The following is a 19,137-nucleotide window of genomic DNA, read 5'->3' on the forward strand; positions in this document are numbered from 1 at the left end:
AACTGCTGTAAAGCACATACACACCAGCCATGTTTATCTTTGCGTTTCATGCCCCCGGTAGACTGGGTTTAGCCCGATAGGTTTTCCTTCAATTGAATTTTCACTTCCTTTTAAAAAGAAAGCAACAGGCTGCAGAGCGGTTGGTTGGCAGGATTGCCTTGTGCTCATTTATACACTTTGAAGAACAGCCATTGCCAAGCTTTCTGTGTTGTGGGAGCCTCGTGGGACAGGTCATTTGTTATGTAAGTGTGGTGGTTGTTGGATATGTTTGTGCGGTGTAAGAAAGGCAGCCAGGTTTAAATTTGGCTATTTTCTAGAGGCAGCCACTGGAGAAGTTATGTTTGAATAGGCCGGTAGATATTTTGAGCAGACCACAAATTCTGTTGACAGTCTAGCAAGAAACTGTGTTTTTAGTAACTCCAAAAATGTATCTGAGTCTGTCAGAATCCGTTTCAGAGGGCTCAGGGCACGGAGGGGCTACTGGGCCCATGTAGTGTGTAGCGTTGCTTACTTTGCTTGGAGGCATCATTGCGCTGCAGCCAGAGCGAGGGTGTCTCGCTCTCTATGTATTGTTTGAAAATGGTTCCATGATCGGTCTCTGCTATGTGCGTGCCAGGATTCTGTCAATGTTAATCAGTTGGCCGAGATCCTGGTACGCAGCGCGAGCGCTTGGTCGTGGGTGCTTCAATTATTAGAAATAAATCCTTTCAACTTATCTCAGAATTTTCTCGTCTTCATTTTACTTCATTTGGCGATGACCGGATCCACAGTGCCAGCACCCACCCACCAACTCCTCACTTATTTTCAGCGCCTTCATTGCCATTTTCTGCTTCACCGCGTACAGACAATGCGCACGACCGCACCTTCACCTTAGATTTTTCTGGACCTTATGATGTCTTACCCCATAACCTCAAGTTTCTCATCCTGATGGTTGACTACCATTCTAAATGGATTTATCATATGTTCTGTGATTCAGCCAGCACCTCTAATGCTTTCACATTTTTGAAAAATGTTTTTGCTGTGGAAGGTTCGCCATCTATTATTGTAACTGACAGTGGTACCCATTTTGTCTCGAACAAGATGTGTACATCTTTAGCTGAAAACTATGTCACTCATTTTAAAGTTGCTGTGTATTCCCCAGCGTCCAATGGTTTGGTTGAAAGGGTGAACAGATTAATTAAGGATGCCATTCAAGCAGCTCTTTCATCTGGTCAAGACGTTCAAGATTGTGTTGAGGCTAAATTATGGTCTTATAATATTTCTCCTCACTGCACCACAGGAGTTCCTCCTTTTACCCTTTTGAGAGGTAGAAATACCCACACCGATTTGTGTCTCAATTGGTTGCAAAACAAACATGATAAGGGTGGCCCTCGTAACAGAAGTCTTGAGTCTATTGTGTTGCATTAGCAGAATCTTATGAAGTCCTTGCATGATTCAGGTAAATATTTTAATAATATGGAATTGAAAGTCTTTGATTGGGTTCTTATCAAAAATCCCCCAAAAGTTCCCAAGGATTTGTCTCAATTTTCTGCCCCTGTTCAGGTCACCGGTGTAAGTAAAGGTTCAGCACTCCTTGGTAGTAAGGGGTGGTGGAATGAAAGATCGCTTGTGCATCTTTCTGGATCACAGGTCAAGTCTTTACTGAAGTTGTCTAAACACGAGGTTGAACATTGTGGCTGGACTAGTTGGTTGCATGATCCTACTTCTGGTGTTTCACCAACTGTGCGAGAACCTGATACTGGGAGAGTTTTTCCCTCTCAATGTTCACCCTCACACGTCAATCTGCAAGAAAGTCTTGTCTCTAAGACTGTTTCGACTTCTGCCGGTTTTTCCATGCGATCTGCTGATTTGGGTTCTCGCAATAGAAGATTACCCTCCAGGTTCAATGATTATGTTTTGTCATGAATTTGTAACCAGGACTTTTCGATACTCCTTTTGCATTCAATTTCAAGTTATGCTTACCATTGTTTTTGACAAATGTTTTTCTTCTGCTTCATAGTTCTATTTTCCTTTTGTTCTTGGGGGGGGGGGGGGGGTAAAGTTGTAGTGTGTAGCGTTGCTTACTTTGCTTGGAGGCATCATTGAGCTGCAGCCAGCGCGAGGGTGTCTCACTGTCTATGTATTGTTTGAATATGGTTCCACGATCGGGCTCTGCTCTATGCGTGCCAGGATTCTGTTAACGTTAATCAGTTGGCCGAGATCCTGGCACGCAGCGGGAGCGCTCGGTCGTGGGTGCTTCAATTATTGGAAATAAATCCTTTTCACTTATCTCAGTTTTCCCGCCTTCATTTTTCTTCAGCCCAACTCTGTTTTCCCGGGGCCCGACCTACTATGGATCCTGAGCAACTGGGCCAATTACCCCTTCTGCACTTGACTCTGAGCAGTAGCTTTGGATGAGCAGTCTGAGCAGTCAAAGGCTCCTCAGGAGGGCGGCGGGGTAGGGATGTGTAGGTAGAGATTAGTGAACACAAGTCAGAACTCAAAGTGCACTCAGTAATGTCAATAAATCAATCTCCAGTCAAATAATTGTTTTTACCATAGAAAGAAGTGTTTTATTTCTAACTCTGTTCATTCAAAGAAGTGTACGATATTCGGAAACAATAACGCAATCCACTTGAGGCCGGGGCTCTAGTCGTTATCTAGTAAACCCCTTTCCCACACTCTCCCTTGCAGTGTGTACAGGATAATTCTGCTTTCACTGATGGCCGCATCCAGGGAATGCTCACTAGTAGGCCTTACTCAAGAGTCCTCTTTGACTCTCAGGAAATCGTCAAAAGTGTCTACAGTGCCACATCACCTTCAGCAGCTAATCACCCGGGGCACAAATCAAGTCTTGCCCGCTCCAGCAGCACAGAAGCGTTCAGCACTTCAGCGGGTGCCCGTCTGTTGGCCCTTGCAATGCTCTGAACCTGCTCAGCATATTCGGGCAGCTTGTGGTACACGCAGCAGCAGTCGCAGGCTCTCCCCCAAGCAGTGCTGCCTGTCTCAACAGCGATTGGAGGTGCTCTAGGCGTCTGTTGGTGCAATAAGTTCAGCCAGTCCCCACACAGGGGGGAAGGAGTTGATCTTGTACTCCCAAATTGGACGTCAGCGGCGGAATAAAGTCCACTCGGCGTCCTCCTTAATCCACAGGGTCAGTGAGGGGGCAGGTCTTGGTGCTCAGTTTCGACCCGCAGGTCGCAGCTTTAGTTTTCCCTGGTGATGGGGCGAACTTGACAATACTTTGTACCATGTCGCTCCTGGCATATGGGGTTGCTGCAGTAACTCTCCTGTGCCGTAACCTATACCATATAAACACGAAACAACAATAGGTGGCTGCGTCATTTTAACAATTTTACTTCTTTGTGAAGATCCTTTTTACTCAATAAACATGACCTCTGGATATTTTTTTACAAATGCTCATATCACTTTATAATCTTAAATATCTTTTCAAGCAAGAGAGAAATATCAACTTTCTATTATGAAATGTACAACGTTTAAAAAAATCTTTGTGTTCATTGTGACAAACAAATCTTAAAGCATAAACAAATAAAAAACATGGAAAATTCAATATTCAACCAGTCCTACATTTGGGGAGCCAGAGCGATAGATTAACAACAGGGGCTCTTGGTGTACAGTATGGGGGTCCAAGATATCTAATATGGACTTGATGGGATTGTTTTTCTTTTACACTGAAAATTAATTTTTAGTCCTCCATATTGATCCACGTTGTGCAAGGATACCCCATCAGTCGTGGTCTGTGCGTTTCAAACCCTAATTCCTTTACGGGTTCTCCTCAGGACGAGGTCTGGGTAATTTCCGAAATAGGAAACAATTGTGTATTACTTGAAGAGCGGGGAAAAGATTTTTGTGTTGGAAATGTCACTGTTTCTTTAGTTTAGGAAGAGTAAAAATCTTTCCGCCTCAAGGCAGAACCCAAATTTCTTGTTTGCGTGGCTTGGTTCATTAAAGGTTCATTTGTAGAAACAGCAAAGAGTAGAACGATCCTCTTTGTGACCTTTTATGACTTGTATCATTCTTTCTTAAATAAAGATGAATAATAGCCGGCAGCGTCAAAGCACTAAATTCCTCATTTGTGACTTTTTCTGATACTAAATCCGTGTGTCACTGCCAGGGCTCATTCGAATCAGGACGTCAAAACATGTACCATGGCAGCCCCTCCTGGCATACTGGGTTGCCACTAAGGCATACAGAAGTCTTGGCACTTTGTTGGCAATATTACTTCTATGGTCGCTCCCTCTGGCATTCTGGGTCACTTCAAAGAGCCGGTATGGGCTTGGCGGTCCCTGCACAGAACTCAATGCATGGCGCAGCCCACAGTGTCCCTCTCCTGGCTTACAGGGGTCACCGATTCACTCTTGCACACGGGCAAAATAAGCCTTGCAGTTACCATCTGGGATGGGTCAGGCCAAATATCCCTTTCCCATGCAAGATTACAAGCTCACCCTCTCAAGGGACCTACAAAAGGAAAACAGCCTTAACAACCGAGCTGACTCATACCTGCCATTCCACACAAGCAGAACAACGCTTGCCTAAACCACGCATCTGCCTTAACCACGCATATGTGTGGTTATGGCATTCAGCGGTCTAGATGGGCGGGGAGAGGAACACATTGAGTATCTCCTGGCAGAAACCTGGACTTTAACAGACGTGATTAAAAGCCATGGGTGGTGTTAAGTCTAGCTGGGTGGCTGGATGGCGGTGGTGGAGCCTTTGGTTACTTGGGTGGCTGTTGGAGGTGTGCTGAATGCTGTGCGCTCCTCTTGTGTTACATGCGCAGAGCATGGCTGATATGTGCCCTAATGTTGGAGAGGCACAAGTCGCACCGTACTAGTGCCGGCCGCCTCCACGCCTTGCAGCTGTTGTGTCGCGGTTCTAGAGCCTTACCACCTTGCTTGCTTATGCCGGACCCTTGCTCTGGACATGTATTTCCGGAGGGTGGACCTGTGCATGGGGCACTGGGGCGTATGGCAACTGACGGGGATAGGGATAAACCGCCAACTGCAACTGGATCCTATTCATCCCCGAGGAACGTTGGCCAGCAAGTGTTGCTAATGGTGGTCTTGTCTTGCGTTTACTGAGGAGATGACTTGCTGTGTGCTGCGGGCAGGTTGCCCCGGAGCAGTCAAAGCTGCCACTGGTTGCTGCAGACCGTCCCGCGGGCGTGACCGGCAAGTAGATGGCTAACGGACCAAGGGGGTACCAATACGGCGGCCTCTGCTGTCTCCTCCCAGCGTCTGCACTCTGCTTTTTCTGCAATGCTTGTGGGGCGGTGCTGGCTAATGCAATGGGTGGCAGGGGACTCAACCCTGTCGGTCCCAAGGCCCCCGGAGGCGCCACTGACGGACCGGGCGTGGTCGGCAAGTAGATGTCAAGTAGACAGCTGACTGGACCAGGACGGCCCTAACATGCCCCAGCCCGCCCCCCTCCCCCATTCAGTTCTGCATATTCTGCCTCCACGCCGCTCCACAGCCTCTGCAGCTGCCTTCTGGTCTCCACCCGGCATCTGCACACCTCTGCTCTCTCGGTGTTGCTCTGCATGACCCAGAACCAGAAACAATGAAAAGTCACCTTCGAAAGTTCACCATAAAGTTTGTATGCCAGGGATTCATTTCTGAAAGAAAGTTTGGCTACGCAGCCCGCAGCTTGTGCTATTGAAGGTCAGGATGCTTAATACAAAGGCTTCTGTAAACATGGCACCATGTCTCCCGAGCATTTACACACAGAAGGCATCTTGCTCCCAGTGGCTGGTAGACACAATGTCATATTTATAACTGAAAATTACAGTCATTTTTTGAAGCGGGAGAAATTTAAAGTGCAAAAATTTGTTCCATATTATATAATTTTTTGCACTTTAAATTTCTTCCATTTAAAAAAAAGGGTTGCATATGGCGAAGGTATGTCCTGTGCCACAAGTACATATGACAGACTCATTCACCCCATACTCATATATCCCATTTATATACACACATGTTCATACATCTCCAGGTAGTCCAGAACAAGGCGGCTAGACTACTTCTGGGTATTTCGTCCAGGAAGAGTGTTACGGTCCATCTCCACGCACTGCACTGGCTACCGGTTGCAGCCAGAATCAAATTTAAATCTCTAGTTCTGGCTCATCGTGCTCTCCATGGCCAGGGTCCTTTATATCTCCAGAAACGCTTTTCCTATTATGTCCCCACACGGACCTTGCGCTCGGCTTCTTTAGGCCTGGCGCTGATTCCGCGCTACAAACTCCAGACTTGTAGTAGCTTGGCCAGCGGCACATAGAATAATAAAATGGTAAGGTAATGACCATTTTATTATTCTGTGTGTGCCTGCTGCACTCGCAGCAGGTGGGGCGACTCTCCTCGGCATTAACGGCGGTGCCGCCGTTGAATGATTTTCACTGATCATAAGTAGCTCTCACTGCAGAAAAGGTTGGAGACCGGTGCACTAATGTTTAGAAACCTAAAAAACACTGAATTCCACAAGATATACATAATTTACCTAATTATAACTTGCACTGTCATCGATTACACTGTAGATTGCAGATATCATCAGTTATGCAATATGTAAGCTGATAAGCAGTGTATCATATCGGTGCATGGCATGGTGTGGAAATGTGTGAAGCGCAGTGTTAGCAATAAGGTCTGGTCTGACCCACACCCTACATTTTCCTTCTTTCATAAATTCTTTTTTGAGCCAGCGGGATTCCTCAGGAGCCCGGGGGCTGCTCTGGCATGATCACCCAGGGGACCTCACTGGGCCCCGCAGGACTCTTGGTGACAATGTCAAAAACTCTTGTAAATGTACCACAGAAACAGCGCACAGAAACATATATAGATTCATACAATCAGAGATACCTTGGTTTCCAGGGTCCGGCCCCCTCCAGATATACGAGGTATCTGGTTGAGGTCTCGATGATGAAGCTTGCCATGGCGAATCTCAGTTGGTGAGAGTCCTTTTAACACTTTAGGGAGTTCTGCATAGGTGTAAAGAGAGGGATAAGAAAAGCAAAGAAAATGTTCCCGCATGTTGTTTTCAATAGACAGGCTCTGGGAAGGCGAGCGAACCCTGACATTATTTCATTAGAGTGACAGCTTAACTATAACGTCCCTGTAAACTCTATTTCCTAACTAAATAACGTCCCTGTAACCTTTGTTTTTTTTTAGGTAAAAAAAATATATATTATCTACTGGCGGTCGCCAGTAGATAGTTATAGTTAGGACCGAGTTTCCATAGGAAATCTGAAAATTCTATTATGAATAACTTTGGCGCCGGTTGACGAATCCTCGCGAAATTTTCAAAACTAATGGGGCGCTCCACTCAGCTCCTACCCTGAAAGTCTCGGGGTGATTCGTCAAAAAGAGAAAAAAGGGGGGTCCCAAAACGCATTTTCCCCATGCATTTTCCCATAGGACCTTTAGTCGAAGGTACAGCCCGAACGGCTGAACAGAATTACTTGAAATTTGGCAAAGAGGTAGTCCTCAGGTCAGGGATGTGCCTTTTGCATATATGGAGTCAATCTGTTCAGTAGTTCCTGAGAAAATTGCAGTTAAAAGTACATACATATCTATAGGCGCGCACGGTGCGCGCACCTTAACGTGCGCCGAGCGTAATTCTGATTGGTGGTTACATGTCAGTCAATGTTCGAATCGGTCAAAATCAGGAAGTGTCGGCCGCCATTTTGTTTGTTTTGTGTCTGACTGTGAAAAAGAAAGGTGGAGAACGTGAAAAGGGGGCAGGGTAGAGAGTTCCTGACCCCCTAGTCTTTGTCAGGGGGTCCCTGAAGGACCCCGAAGGGTGAAAAAAACATTATATATATATTTTTTTAAATCGCAGGGTGCGCGCACCATTCGCGCACGGTGAAAAACCTTTAAAAAAATATATATATATAAAAAATATAATAAAACATACATAACTTAGCATTTAAAAACCTTACAAATTCACTTAAAAAAACCATAGGTTTCACACACGTTATAGTTAGGAATTAGCATTTAAAAAACCTTGCAAATTCACTTAAAAAGCCATAGGTTTCATACATGTTATAGTTAGCTGGACATTTCACTCATAAAAAATCAATGAAATTCCCCCGTTATAGTTAGTTCAGATAACTATAACTCGCGCGACCGCCACTCTATCATAAGGATGATGTCACAAGGATGATGTCATCAGTGATGTCATGAGTGATGCCACTGACCATGTCATGAGTGATGTAATATGTGACGTCATGAACAGTGGATTGCGGGCGCTCGAGTTATAGTTATCTGAACTAACTATAACGGGGGAATTTCATTGGTTTTTTACGAGTGAAATGTCCAGCTAACTATAACATGTGTGAAACCTATGGTTTTTTAAGTGAATATATATATATATCTCTTTCTGCGTAGGGACTGACCATGGGACATACCAGGTGCCCAGAACCTATGACTAAAGTACTTACAAAGAATAACATTTGGCCCGAAGTCTTTTCAAATATTGTGTATGGTAATTTACATGGGAAATACACTTTTGGAGCCATGACCATACCTCTCATTCACCCATACACATATATCAAATGGGGCAAAGGTTATAGGTGCCAGAGTGTCTTCTGTGGACTGTAGGCAAAGCCACATACATGTGCCAGTGCATACTGTGCCAGTAACATGAGTAAAACACAGTCAGTGTCTTCCATTTGTCCATGCCCGTGCCATTGCATTCTGGTGCTGGATGTAGATCAGCATTTGTAGCACAGAGTCTGGGTTAGGTTGAGAGGCATTGCATTATATCTTCTTGTAAATAAATCCACCTTTATGCTGTATTCTGCTCATTTGTCTGCTCTGGACACCGTATTTATTGATCTTTCCAAGGGTAGCAGCCTGCCGTTCAGGCCTACCAAGGAGTGCTCTGTTTAAAAGAACATATACTTTGGTTTCCAAATTCCTATAGCTGTCACTCTGGTAAGGCAGTTCATGAGCAGGTCTGCAGGCACAAAGAACAGTGGCACAGAGTACAGGTATAGGAAGTTGGAGAGGAGGGTGTATTTTTACAATATCAGTGGGAAGGAGTATACTCTGAGGCATAACAGAAGGAAAAGCCAGGTGAGCTAGTGGATCAGTGTCCTATTGTAGGTCTTGAACAAGGCCTACCTAGGGAGGGGATGGGAAGGAGGGATTGGCGTTTGACACCCACAGTGATGAATTGGAAGGGAGATGACTAGAGTTTGGAGGCTGGGGTGGAATCTGCACAGCTCACATAGGGATTTGCTGTTTTTGTGGATGGAAATCTGGGATAGATTTAATACTACAGATTGAATGTCCAGGAAAAGAAATGCATCTCTTTGCTGCAGTACTGTCAATGGGAAACCTGGGAACTTTATTAAGATTGGTTGGAATTCATTCTCTCAGTGACGTGGCCAAGCAACATGGCTGACAGGACGTGAGCTCTTAAGCAACCGGCCAGCCTGATCCTGCAATCCTACCGAATCCTGCAGGCCGGTAGCAGACACAGACCTGCTTCGGCAGACGCGCACTGGGCACCTGGCGGCCACTATTTTGGGCAGTGGCCTGTGATGACGTCCTAGGGCCACATCCTGAGCTGCGGTGCACCCTGCCTCATGGGCGAGGGCAGAAGGAGGAGGATATCGGCTCCCCAGCTGTGGTGGTCGCTGCCGCATGTCGTCGCACGGTGCAGCATGGGGAGGAGAGCAAGGGTGCTTGCAGCCCCCGGTGGGGTGAGGACTGCCCCAGTTGTGGCACCCGGCGAGTGCTGCGGCTGACATCGAGGTGGCCGGCCCTTGCTTGCGACCTGTGCCGTGGCCGGAGCCCCGGTGAAACTGCGGACGAAGAGCAGGTGGGGCCACTGCGTCAGTGTGTGCTGCGATGTTATTGAAGTGGTCCTGAGGGACCTATGCTAGGGGTGAGAAATTACGGGAGAGACAGAGGGCCATCGAAGAGAGGTGGGGCGGGGCCCCGTCTGGCCTTCAGATCGGTGAGTCAGCGGAGAGGGATCCGCCAAGCTGGGCAATAAGGGATAGCTGTGAGCCCGAGGAGATGTGGGTGGACCTGCACAGATGACATTGCGACCTAGTGGCTTGTCAGGGGCCCCTGAGGGTTCTGTGGGGGGCCCGCCCTGGGCACAGCAGTGATCCTGGAACCTGGAGGATTCCCACTGAGTCGTAGGAAAGCCACGTTAGCAGGGGACGGACCCGGGTCATGAATAAGCCCCACACAAAGCCTACCATATCGTTCTCATGTGGCCGCCTTCCCAGTTATGGGTAGAGCTGGAGAACTCTGATTCTCTACATGAGCAGTGGAACTGACCTGGAGCGCCTTGTACTTCGGTGCTCCCAGGGGCTTGACCATGGGTGGCTGGATTGAGGGCAGACTGGGTGGTGGTGCACCAATGGCCTTGGCCCCCACCATGGCGCGGGGCGTTAAATGGACCCAGCAGCGCCCTAGCCTTCTTTTGAACATGCCATTGGAATTGTTGGCTGAAACACAGGATGCCCTGGACCTCTGTGACATGGGTAAGGATAAGGCACCGTGTCCCCTCCGCCAACACAATAACTCAATATACCACGATGCAACACCCCCAACAGTGGATAACTAGACAAAAGGGTACCAGCGAAGAGGGGGAAGACAGAGGTGGGGAACCCTCCAGCGTGGACCTGCTGGCAGCCATATAGGGCTCCAGAACGGCCCTGGAACACCAAATAGAAATAGTCTCGGTGGACGTGAATCTACTGAGGGCGGACCTGAGAAAAGTAGTGGACAAGGTGTCCACAGCGGATGGAGACATTGTTGAGCTAAGAGGAGAGGTGTTTTTTATGAAAAGCAGGTGACTTAAATGGCCATGACCATGAGGGCTCTGGAGCGTCGGGTCGAAGATGCGGAGGGTTGGGCCCTGCGCAGCAATATCCGCGTCCTGGGGTTCCCGAAACAAGATGAGGGGAGCTCGTCGGAACAGTGGATCCGTACTCAACTGTGCCCATGGTACCTGCCTGACTTTTTCGTTGTGGAAAGAGCGTTGGTGCCGCCGCACCCCCTGGGGCCCAGCCGTGGACTATTCTATCCAAAACACTTAACTACCGTGACCCCGACTGTAAACTGCATGTAGCATGTGAGCGCTAAAATCTTACCCATGGCAATAGTAAAATCACCATATACCCGAACTACACCAGGCAGGCGAAGGAACTGCTCAGGTCATTTCTGGGAGCCAAGCAGCAGCTGCGGACCTTGCAACTACAGTAGATGCTTTTGTACCCAGCTAAACTGAAGGTTCTGGTGCAAGGAAAAGCACATTTCTTTGAGACGGCGGAGGAGGTGTGGGAGACTTGAGATTCGGGGAGATGCTCCCCTTCCCCATGAACCGCGTAGCCAGAGGTGACGATGGGGCTCTCATGTCCAAGTGGGGGGTTGCAACGAAATGGACAGACCGCAGGGGGGCCTAGCGAGATGCCGCTGGGGTAACAGAGGGTCACCTTTCGAGAGGATGGCACCATGCACCTTGGGACTTTAGAAACACAGGCTTCAGACTCACATTCTCCCTCGTCCATACTGGAGCCTGGAGATGTGCCAGTGACCCTGAGCCCAACAGAAGATGTTGTTCTTGACTCCCTGCCAGCTCCAGCACCGGAAACGGAAGACGACTGAGAGTGGTGCCCAAGACTATACCTGATTGTTTCTTCTTTATTGTTATGATAGTGCAGTGACCATGTGCACTTGTGCTGTAGACCCTGGTTTCAGTGCGTGTGGTAACGCTGCAGAACTGTTTGATGGTCGAATGGTGGTGTGGCTGGGCGGGAGACTTGGGAGGGATGGTGGATGAGAGGAGCAACTGTCGCCTGCATTGTGTACACACTGGAGATTGATGCATTGTTGCCCCTCCGTGGGCTATGGCTGATCACAATGATGGTTTGATCCCGGTCAGGACTCTAGTTCTCCCTGGGGAATTAACCAGTCCCTGTTGGACTGATGGGTAGGCTGTGCACATCCTGGCACGAGCAGGGGGAGGGCACTAACGATTGCACAGTTGCACGTTATTTGTCCATGGGGGGGGGGAGCTGTTAATGTATTGCTGGTTTATTAGATGCAGCTTTTTGCAGCAGCAGCAGCACACAGTGGTTAAGGGTCGGCAACAGGGGATTTATTTGAAACACGCAGTACATGGGGATGGCAACTGAATTTAAACTACTGACCTGGAATGTCCGGGGCCTAGGCACTTGTACCAGGAGGCATAGAGTGCTTACCTTCTTGAAAAGACATCACTTATCTATAGCATGCTGACAGGAGACATCTAGACTGGGTGGCCAAGAAATGACATGGTCAGATGTACCATTCTTCCTATTTGACTTATGCTAGGGGTGTGTTGATATGGGTGGCTCCCGGGATAACTTTCACATTGACATATATGGAGGCGGACGTGAACAGTCGCTATGTGCTGATTAGGGGAACACTAGACGGTTGTGACTACTCCTACGCCCCGTATGCCAATGATCCAGCGTTTTATCAGGTCATGGAAGACTTAATAATACAGGAGTTGGACGTACCCATTCTGTAGATGGGGGTCTTTAACTACATATTGGACTGTCCAGAGGAGAAGACGTTGTAGTGACACACTTAGCTCGTTTTCTATCCGACCATTCCCCAGTTAACTCAGTATTGAAGTGGGGAGGTCCTGTCCAGGTACCGAGGACATGGAGAATGTCTGCTAAAATCCTAGAGGACCCGGTAGGCAGGGAAGCACTGTCTCATGGACTGACGGAATATATGGCATTTAAATGGGAGGGGATGGCTAGTAGGGTCACGGAGTGGGAAGCACTGAATGTGGTGTTGAGGGATGTATGTATGTGACTAATGTGTGGGGTCTGCCGACAGCTCCAGCGGGAGCTCAAAGAGCAGGAGGACACCCTGGGGGCAGCCCAAGCAGAGGAACAGGTGCATTGGACCGCTGATGACAGAGAACTGTCTGCGCAGACTCATCAGCGACATATGGGATAGGCTAGATAAATGCACACTCCGTCAGTACAGAGAACGTTACACAGGAATAGGGACTAGTCTGGGCACCTTTTGGCCTGGATCTTGCGGAGGAACAAGCCCTATCGCTGACTACGTGTCTGCTCACGCCGGAAGCTACAATAGTGTACACCAGAGCAGCCATTCTTGAGGTATTTCGGCCACACTTAAGGAAAGTGCACAAGGCGGACCCTGCTGTCCAAGCAGACCGCTATATACCACTTTTGGAGGGATTACCCCTGGCGCACCTACCCCCGTTGGGTGTGGAGGCAGTGTATGCCCAGTTGTCATTGGAGTAGGTGGGCGCAGCGCTACAGGCGCTCCCTAGGGCGAATGCTCCGGGGAGGGCGGACAGATTCCCGCCAGAGTTCTATCAGGCATTCTCGGCTACGGTGGGGCAGTCCCTACTACAAGAGTACGGGGAGGCACTTGATCGGGCATGAATCTGCAGCGGTAATCTCATATATTACATGAAGCGAAGCATAGAAATGAGCAACTGGCCCTGGTGTTGATAGACCTGGAGAAGTCCTTTGATACTGTGGATTGGGGTTACCAACAGGAAGTGCTGAGAGTGGTGGGCATAGGGCCGTAGTTTCAGAGCTGGGTCAAATTGCTCTTACGGCCCACACGCTAGGATTCGGGTGGACCAGAGTCCCTCAAGAATGTGAATAGGGGAATGCGTCATGGGTGCCCACTCTCACCACTGTTATTTGCCCTGGCGATTGAGCCGTTAGCCGTTTGGGTGCGGCGAGAAATTGGTAAGTGGGCCTTTCGTCTAGGTGGAGCCGCATGTTACATTATATGCAGACAAAGCTTTGTTCTGCATAGCTTCACCCTGGATGGCACTACTTAATCTTTTGTGGCTCCTTTATGATTTTGGGCACTTTTCTGGCCTGCATCTAATTCGCCACAAATCCTTAATCTTCCCTGGGCGAACATGGAAAAGTTACCCCATGAATGCTTCCCTTGCCTTAGGTTGTGCTGGGAAACTGGCACATTTTAGCTATCTGGCTGTACAGGTAGCGCTTACAGATGCCCAACTGCTCAACCTAAATGTGGATAGAGTACTCGCTGCATTGTGGAGATCGGTGGCCTTTTAGAACTTGTTGCCGCTCTCACTGATGGGCAGACTGGCACTGTCCAAGATGGTGGTACTCGCACACTGTCTTTATGCTTTGCAGAATCCATTATGCGCTATCCCAAAGATTGTTTGTAAACAACTGAGCTCGGTGTTCACATCTCTGCTCTAGGCGGGTCCCAATAGTAGGGTGGCACTGAGCACCCTGTCTCGACGGTATGAGGAGGTGCGACTGGAGGCGCCAAGGCGGGATTACTAGATTATTACACGACGCATCTGCAACATGCAACCCGGTGGTTTGATGAGGGAGACAACTGGGAGAAGAGACTATTGGTGTGGTCACAGGTGAAGTGGCCTACATAGTAGGTCAAACCTCTTCTGTTTGGCAGTTGTACGTGGAATCAGTCCTGAAACATGGCCCGTTTCATCAGGAACTGCCTGTAGGGATATTGGCGCCAGTGCAACAAATGATGGCACACATGTCATTCCAGGATTGGAGGGACGATGGCTGCAAAGTGATGGCAGACTTATACACTGGTGAGACTTTTAAAACATGATGAGGCATGTGGGAATCTCACACTGGTACTAGGGCACTACTTGCACTACACACGGTTGGTGGAAGCGTTTAAAGTGACATGGGCTGCCTATCCCGTGATCCTGCAGACAACACACACCATAGACCTAATTCGAACCTGTGACGCTGGACGTCGATTGATCTGCTTGCTTTACAAAACGATGAGGTTGGATGCTGCTGGTCTTCCCCCTAGGGCGAGGGAGGCATGGAATGCAGACCTGCAAACACCCATGTAAGATAAGATGTGCACCGCCATTAGTGGGCTGACACATACAGTATCCTGTAAAGCACGTTTTAGGTTGGTGCATTACAATTTTTTGCCCCACACATATATGCCAGCGAAACTTGATCGTATTACACCTTCTCGAACAGATCACTTTCCACGATGTGGGGATAGAGCAGCAGATTTTCTACACTTAGCTTGGAGTTGCCCTAGGATGGATGTATTGTGGACGCAGGTAAGGGCCGATGTACAGAGGGGAATATTCCAAATTGACTGCTCACCGCTACACTGTTTACTGGGTCACATTAAAAAAACTAAAGGATGCAAGATGGTGTACAAGTTAATGCAGCTGCTGTTAGTGTTAGCAAAACGTAGGGTTGCTATAACATGGATGGGGCATAACTCCTCCACAGTAGATGCATGGCACCGCAATGTGAGAGAGTGGACAATGGCAGAAGAACAACATATGAAATTGAGCCGAAGGGATGAGAAATTGGCAGATGACCTCAGGGAATGGAGGGAACTGAGTGGGGTGTTCTTAAATGCAAATCAAGATGAGCCCGATATTAGCGTGAGTGAGCCAGAATGGGAAAATAATCAATGATGGCTGGAGAGGAGAGCCCCAATGTGCTATTGTGATCAGTAAAGTCCTCAACCTAACCAGCCGAGCTCCTCATGAAGGTACTGTGGATTGCAGCCAATACTGTTTGTGTAACTGCTGCAGGATTGTTGAAAATGAAAATAAAGGTGTTAAAAAAAAAAAAAGATTGGCTGGATAACTTGCTGAAAGACCGATGGACTGACTGGTTTATACTTTAAAATACCTTACTTGACCCAGTCTGAGCAGAGAATTTTCTTGGATCTGAAAAGGTGAGAGGTCTTAGCTGCCTGCTGCTCTGATGAAGTCCAACCTGTCTGCTTAAGACCATTGATAAATGTTGCTCCAGAAGTGATGGCACTAGTCTGCTGTTGACTTGCAGGGCTAAAGGTGACTAAGGCCCTGAAATGAATGCTTATGTGTCATTATGAAACTTACCTCCTGAGGCTGAAATGTGTGGAATTTCCTGAGATGGAGGAAGATACAAGAAAGAGTAAGCCAAAGATTCCTCAAAGATACAAGTTTACTTTTCTTGGGTCAGACTATTAAGGACTTGTTGGAGCTCAGTCACAGGACTATTGTATGTACGTATGTATGTGTTATATGTATAGCGCATGCCTTCCCAAAAGGCAGCCGAGAGCTGTACAGTGTCAAAGGCTAGGATGCAGTCATTTAGTGATTGGAAAAATAGTTGATTCTTGATAGCAAAAGTGTATTTCATCACGATGTAGTGTTCTTTAAAGAGATGCATATGCAACTCGTTCCTAAAGTGGAACAGGGATGGGCTAGTATTATTGGATATAGGGATGTTGTCTAAGATCCTTGGTGTATAGCCTAGTGCCTCTTTACTCTATTGCTTAATATCCTAGTCAGTAAAAGTGAGTCAGTGAAAGTGTGTTAGGGAATAAAAAAGGCTGTATGTCACCCCTTGAGTCAAAGTGTGATTTGCCACTGGTGGTTAGTAGTTGATTTTTGTGCGCCATGGAATTTTTCCACCCCTCCTTCAGTTTGTGATGTACCCACTTTGCTCTCATGAGACTGCACAATATTTTTTTACAATCCATGGCTTGCGCAAGTCTGACAAGTCACATTAAGAAATTCTCAATTCTCTCAGCCTGTGAGTGATGGAGTTAGATTCAGAATTCAGACGTGCGACATTTTTAATCTCTCATTTTTGGTTGTTTTCAGAATTATTGAACAGATTTACACCAGACCAGAAAAGTATTTACATTTTGGCCAAGCAATACCATCTGGTTCAAGTTTGGGTTCAAATTGTTTAGAGGTTTTTGGTGTGTCAGTGAGGAAATATGCTTATGGGATTTTAAATGTGAATTACAGGTTTTGGAATGTCTTTACTAGACTCATGAAACCTATCAAACCCATGTGCTTCCGCATCTGTGAAAGGTTTGAGGATGACGTCTCAAATGGATCCAAAAGATATTCGAGGTCAAAAAGGTTGTTCTTATCAACTAACGATTGCAAACAGAACTACCACGGGCTCTATGTTTTTAAAGTGTTTTTGTACCCAAGATAAATTTATGGATGCAAACATTTTGATTGCCTGGCAAAAATTCCTGATTCTGGTTAATGAGAAATGACAGACTTTTCAGTACATGCATTGACGAGTGCTGCAATTTTGCTAGTATGGTGGACTTTTCACAATTGTAAAAGTAGTAGTAGAAGTGTATTAGGTAGTGGGCCTTCTGGGTTTAGTCGACCTGTAAAGGTTCTTCAATGCCCACAGAAACTTAATCTTGTGGGTAATCTCCAACAATTTGCAAGTAGTTTCCAAACATGGAAAAATATACAAATGGACTTCTTTAAGTTTGCTTCCACAATATGAATGGTAAATAATTGCCACCAAAATTAAGAGGGGATATAGAGAAAATGGTATGTGCAGAGGGGAAAATACTTTCTTTGTGGAGAAATAAAAATGTTACATGTGCAAATAGTCACTCGTGTTACATTTCCTATGAGGATTTGAAAACTTGTACACATTCTGCATGTATACATTTTACTCCTGAGACTTTTTGAGAATTTCGAAATAGATATATTCTTCAAATGTAGGAGCAGTCTGGTAGGTGCAAAGTTCGGCACAGATCTGTTATTCCGATTCTGTAATCCCCTAACCGCCTTTAATGATTTTACTGCTGGACAATTCTATCCTGATTCCAGTAACGTTATCCAGCCGCACGGATGCACTTATCATTGAACTAGAGGCTGGTGAAAGCAATCCAGTAGTAAATGTACCTGCCTGGCCATGCGAATATACTAATTGGAAAGTAACAGTAACACAGACTGTACCAAGTCTGAGTATTCTGTGTGACCAACTGTAATAGTACTTTGACCATTCTTAATGCTAAACCCTGTTGACGTGTATCTACTACTTTGTCAAGTGAATCTTTTCTTCACACATTTGGTTACATTAATCTAAGTGACTTATTTATGTAACTTGTAATCATACATTGTTCTTTTTTTTTCTTTCAGTGAATGGAAGCATAACAAAAGCAAAATTACATGTGTAATGAGTTCACAAATTTGAGAGCAGTGATCGCATGGAATCAGCCTAATTCAATAAGGGTTCAAGATAGTTTCTTGGATTAGTTTACTGAAACAGACAAAATGTTTGCTTGAACCGCCAAATAATGTCTGCAGCATTTTCTCCACTGTTGATCGCAGCAGCACAACGTCATCTGGGGACAGGGAAGAAGAAGAAGAAGAATTTCCCTCCATCCATCTCCTTGAACCTTGCCACTGAAATACTAGCTGTAGATTGTGGGTTGAAACCTGCCTTCCTGTATGATTACAGCACAGCTGGGATTGTGCCACTCTGCAACTTCCTTCAGGAACTTCAACTCATTGGTTGGATCAAGCACCACGTACATCTCCTTGACATAGTAGATAACATAATTGTGGTGAATGTGGAGAATGCAGTGTTGAATCTGGAATCTGCTCTGCACAGAAATGCTGTTGCCTTTGTTGATGCTTCGACAGGCCAGACAAGTCCGACGGTCTGTGAACCATGCCATTCCGAGGAGATCAAGGGACACGTTTTTGAACTGTTGAGTCATCTCACCCTATTTAGAAATGGTGAACCTGGAACTGTGTCTATGGGGGCAGTAAACTGCCAAGAATGGAATTTGTGCAGCATATTTGGCGTTCTTTTGGGGTATCCTGCTTCCTACTGGTTTGATACAAGGAAAGGGTTTGAAAATTGCTTAGCCCTCATGCCTCTTCGGGTCTTCAGTGCAGATGGATCATGTTTAAAGAAGAGCGATAGCATGCGATTTCAGCTTTACTCCTTTAGCGTTCCAGAGGTATTGCACCACTGCTTGAGGGAGTATCTAGACTCTTGGACTGAAAACCTGAAGAATGCTTTTTCTAAACAGAATTGTTTTACTAATTTAAGTGTGACCAGTCATTTGACAGTCTTGACAGCCGTAGCTTTGTAAATCACATCCATGTTTTAAAAATTAGTGGTGTGAGCCTTCACCACAGATCTACATACGCCTCTGGCACTGTATCTCGCCATTGCTGGGAATTGTTGTTGGACTATACCAATACCATCCTACTTCGGAAGAATAATTGATACGGGGAATGTATTTCACATTTCTCTCCATTCATGCTTTATTCTTTTTTCTCTATCTTTGGGTGGGAGATCTATGTCTTAATGTGAGCACTTAACTA

The 19,137-nt window shown here is 46.6% G+C and overlaps 1 protein-coding gene across 1 annotated transcript; it reads left to right on the forward strand.

Annotated features, from left to right (window-relative positions):
• The first annotated feature begins 202 nt into the window (after positions 1-202).
• LOC146869093 (UPF0739 protein C1orf74 homolog) lies at positions 203-18,902 on the forward strand. The gene is made up of 2 exons (XM_085653358.1): positions 203-242; positions 17,938-18,902. The coding sequence occupies exon 2, from the start codon at positions 18,096-18,098 to the stop codon at positions 18,900-18,902; it is 807 nt and encodes a 268-aa protein (XP_085509484.1). The 5' UTR covers positions 203-242; positions 17,938-18,095.
• The last annotated feature ends 235 nt before the right edge of the window (positions 18,903-19,137 follow it).

Source organism: Triturus cristatus, chromosome 1_1, assembly GCF_964204655.1.
Source record: "Triturus cristatus chromosome 1_1, aTriCri1.1, whole genome shotgun sequence".
Classification (NCBI taxonomy): Eukaryota; Metazoa; Chordata; class Amphibia; order Caudata; family Salamandridae; genus Triturus; species Triturus cristatus.